At 64.2% G+C, this 4,081-nt stretch overlaps 1 protein-coding gene across 1 annotated transcript; it reads right to left on the reverse strand.

Moving 5' to 3' along the window:
• Window positions 1-1,658: 1,658 nt before the first annotated feature.
• On the reverse strand, window positions 1,659-3,872 carry CEBPA (CCAAT enhancer binding protein alpha). Its single transcript, XM_032170392.2, has one exon. It carries the CDS (start codon window positions 3,746-3,748, stop codon window positions 2,678-2,680), a length of 1,071 nt encoding a protein of 356 aa, XP_032026283.1. The 5' UTR covers window positions 3,749-3,872; the 3' UTR covers window positions 1,659-2,677.
• Window positions 3,873-4,081: the final 209 nt, after the last annotated feature.

Genomic DNA, 4,081 nt, shown 5'->3' on the forward strand with positions numbered 1-4,081 from the left:
CTGGGGCTTAGCAAGCTGTGGCCTGCCCCAGGCCTCTGGGCACGCGGCGGGGCTCTGCCTCCTCTGTTCCCAGGGTGGCGGGGCAGGCGCCGCCTCCTCACTGGGCTCGTGGCCTCTCCTCTGCCAAGGGCGGCCGTGGGTGAGGAGGCGGCCAGACACAGGACAGAGCTGGGGGCCGGAAGGGGTGCCAGCTAACCACGCAGGCAGGTAAAGCTAAGCTTCCAGAGTGTAAAAGGAATGTGTAATTTCTCGAAAACGCCCCAGCCCGCATCGGCACACACAGTAAGCCACTCAGTGAACATTCTCTCGGTAGAGTTAAAAAAAAAAAAAAAAAAAGTGCAATTTATCTTTTACCCTCCGTGAGGGTAAAATCTGAAAAGCACCATCAGCCTCCTGGGCCTCTTCCTCCTGGGCCTTGTTAGTTCAGGCATAAGGGCTGCCCTCCCTTGCTTGGCTGTCACTGCTGCTAAGGGGGGTGCCAGAGTGCCTGACCTTACAGGGTGCTCATTGGAGTTGGGGGCACGCCAGCACTCAGTCCCCTGCTGGGTCCGGGATGAATGCAGTGGGGAGTGTGGATGCTGGGTCAGTTCTTGAACAGCCAGTGTGTGGGGCAGGACCAGACCCCTGTTGCAGGCCTGCCTCAGCCCCCTTTCTTGTGAGGGCTGGGGCTGGGCAGGTGTGGAGGGCTGGATGGAGGGCTCTGTCTCTTCAGGCTGCCTTCAGGCCTCGCAGGGGTAGGGTGTAGCCACATGGTCCAGGGAAAGAGGAGAGGGTTGGAGAGTCCTACCACTGGAGGCCTCTTCCTGCTGGCTGAGGGTCCTGCTGGAATCTGGAGCTGCGGTGGGTGTGCGTGAGGCTGCCGGGGCTGGAGCTATAGGTGATTTGCAAGGAAGTCTGCACAAAGGGCTCCTTGAGCCTGGGGCTGCTAAGCCAGGCCTGCCCCTCAGGCAGAGGACTCCCTCTCCTCCTCCCAGGGGCAGATAAGAAGCCTCGCCAAGGCCTCAGCCCCGTAACCCCTTCAGCCCCCTCCCCTGAACCAAGAGACTGCCTTCAGGCTCTGGACATACTCCATTTGGAGCCTTGTCCTCTGCTATTTATTTGTCTTGCCTGGGGGAAGTAAGTCACCCCCTTAGGGTAAGGGGCTCAGGATGGATGGAGAGCTCACGAAAGTCAGGACTGCTGCCAGGGACAATGCTGTATTATTCACAAATGTGACCTGGCCCACAGACAACCTTGGAAGTAGCTTCTTTCTGGTTTTAAAAAGACACTGACATTGACTTTGATATGTTTATATTATAGATATAATACATAAAACATCTAGGGTGAGACTCTACGTTCTCCCCAAAAGAAGAGAACCAAGCCGTCCTTCCCTGCTCCCAGCCCCAGTGATGCGTTGGCGGTAGGCCACCTCCCTTCCCGACCAGGAGCCAGGGCCTCTGGGGGACAAGCCTTGTGGGCAGCCCAGGCCGGAGGGGCTGGGGAAAGCTGAGGGCAAAGGAGAACCCCCCTCACCTCATTGGTCCCCCAGGATCACAAGTAATCCCAAAACCAAAAGGAAAGAGAGTCTCAGACCCTTCCCCCAGCTGCCGACGGAGAATCTCATTTTGGCAAGTATCGGAGCAAAACCAAAACAAAACAAAAACCAAATAAAATGGTGGTTTAGCAGAGACGCGCACATTCACATTGCACAAGGCACTGCTGGGGCACAGAGGCCAGATACAAGTGTTGATATCGGCTGATAAAGCAAAATATTTGGAAAGCTTGTCATAACTCCAGTCCCTCTGGGATGGACTGATCGTGCTTCGTGTTCCTAGGCAATGCTGAAGGCATACAGTACAAACAAGGCTGAGGGTCCCAGTGGCCCTTCACCCCCCATGCCCGCCCCACGGCCAGATCTCTAGGTCTCCCTCTCCCACCAGGGGTATACATCCTCAGAGCTGACCCACGACCTAGCTTTCTCGTCTGACTCGGGGTGGGGGCTCCCACTGGTCACCTGGTGACCCCCATCTCAGTGAGTTCCGCCCCAAGGGGAAGCCCAGCCTATAGCAGGCTGAGGTGGGGTGTGTGCGGAGCGAGGTGGGAGAGGCGTGGAACTAGAGACCCTCCACCTTCATGTAGAACTAGGGGAACAACCTTAGGTTCCAAGCCCCAAGTCCCTATGTTTCCACCCCTTTCTAAGGACAGGCGCGGAGGAGCGGCTGGGGCTGGCAGGCTTGTCGGGATCTCAGCTCCCTGAGCCCTCCTCCTGCCACGGGCCTGCTCCCCTCCTTCTCTCATGGGGGTCTGCTGTAGCCTCGGGAAGGAGGCAGGAAACCTCCAAATAAAATGACAAGGCACGATTTGCTCCCCCTACTCGGTAGGCATCGGAGCGGTGAGTTTGCATTTCCAAGGCACAAGGTTATCCTTAATACTAGAGTTGCCGGGCTCCCAGCTCAGCCCCAAGAATTCTCCCCTCCTCGCAGGGAGAAGCCACCGCCTGGCCCCCTCATCTTAGACGCACCAAGTCCGGCGCAGAGGAAGGGAGGGGACACGCGGAGCAGGCCAGGCTTTCAGGAGGCACCGGAATCTCCTAGTCCTGGCTCGCACGGCTGATGCAAGCCTCGAGATCCGGCGACCCCAAACCACTCCCTGGGTCCCCGCCAGAGGCTGGCCCAGGGCGGTCCCACAGCCGCGCGCCTCACGCGCAGTTGCCCATGGCCTTGACCAAGGAGCTCTCTGGCAGCTGGCGGAAGATGCCCCGCAGCGTGTCTAGTTCGCGGCTCAGCTGTTCCACCCGCTTGCGCAGGCGGTCATTGTCACTGGTCAGCTCCAGCACCTTCTGCTGCGTCTCCACGTTGCGCTGCTTGGCCTTGTCGCGGCTCTTGCGCACCGCGATGTTGTTGCGCTCGCGCCGCACCCGGTACTCGTTGCTGTTCTTGTCCACCGACTTCTTGGCCTTGCCCGCGCCGCTGCCGCCACTCGCGCGGAGGTCGAGGTGCGCGGCGCCCAGCCCCTTGAGCGCGCTGCCGGGGCCCGGCAGGCCGGCGGCACCGAGCGCTGGCGCGGGGTGCGGGCTGGGCACGGGCGTGGGCGGCGGCGTAGGGTGACCGGGCTGCAGGTGCATGGTGGTCTGGCCGCAGTGCGCGATCTGGAACTGCAGGTGCGGGGCGGCCAGGTGCGCGGGCGGCGGGTGCGGGTGCGAGGGCGGCGGCGGCGGCGGCGGCTGGTAAGGGAAGAGGCCGGCCAGCGCCAGCTGCTTGGCTTCATCCTCCTCGCGGGGCTCCTGCTTGATCACCAGCGGCCGCAGCGCCGGCGCCCCGACGCGCTCGTACAGGGGCTCCAGCCTGCCGTCCAGGTAGCCGGCGGCCGCGCAGCCGTAGCCGGGCGGGGGCCCGTGCGCTCCCCCGGGCATGACGGCGCCGCCCGGGCCCGCGGGCGCGCCCGGGTAGTCAAAGTCGCCGCCGCCGCCGCCGCCCGCGGGGCCCGCGGCCGCCTTGGCCTTCTCCTGCTGCCGGCTGTGCTGGAACAGGTCGGCCAGGAACTCGTCGTTGAAGGCGGCCGGGTCGATGTAGGCGCTGATGTCGATGGACGTCTCGTGCTCGCAGATGCCGCCCAGCGGCTCTGGGGCGGCAGGTGGGGCAGGAGGCTGCGCGGGGCCCGCGCCCCGGGGAAAGCCGAAGGCGGCGCTGCTGGGCGCGTGCGGGGGGCTCTGCAGGTGGCTGCTCATCGGGGGCCGCGGCTCCGCCTCGTAGAAGTCGGCCGACTCCATGGGTGAGCTAGAGTTCTCCCGGCATGGCGAGCCTCGGCGGCCTCCAGCCTGCGCGGGGCGTCGCCGCCGCCCACCTGGAGACGCTGCTCGCCCGCGCCCGCGCAGCCCCGGGTCGCGAATGGCCCGGCCCGCGCCGGCCCAGCTTTTATACCCAGCGGGCCGCGTCGCCCCCTAGAGTCGGAGGCGGCCTCTGTCCCCGGGCGGCGGCGGCGCGGCGCCTGCTGGGTCCTAGCGCGCGGCCGGGATGGGGCGGCTAACGAGCGCGGCCCAGCGCGGCGATCCCCAGGCAGGCCGCGGCGCAACGGCCACCGCCTCCTGCGCGCCCAGCAGAGA

This window comes from Hylobates moloch, unplaced genomic scaffold (genome assembly GCF_009828535.3).
Source record: "Hylobates moloch isolate HMO894 unplaced genomic scaffold, HMol_V3 SCAFFOLD_12, whole genome shotgun sequence".
NCBI classification, from domain to species: Eukaryota; Metazoa; Chordata; class Mammalia; order Primates; family Hylobatidae; genus Hylobates; species Hylobates moloch.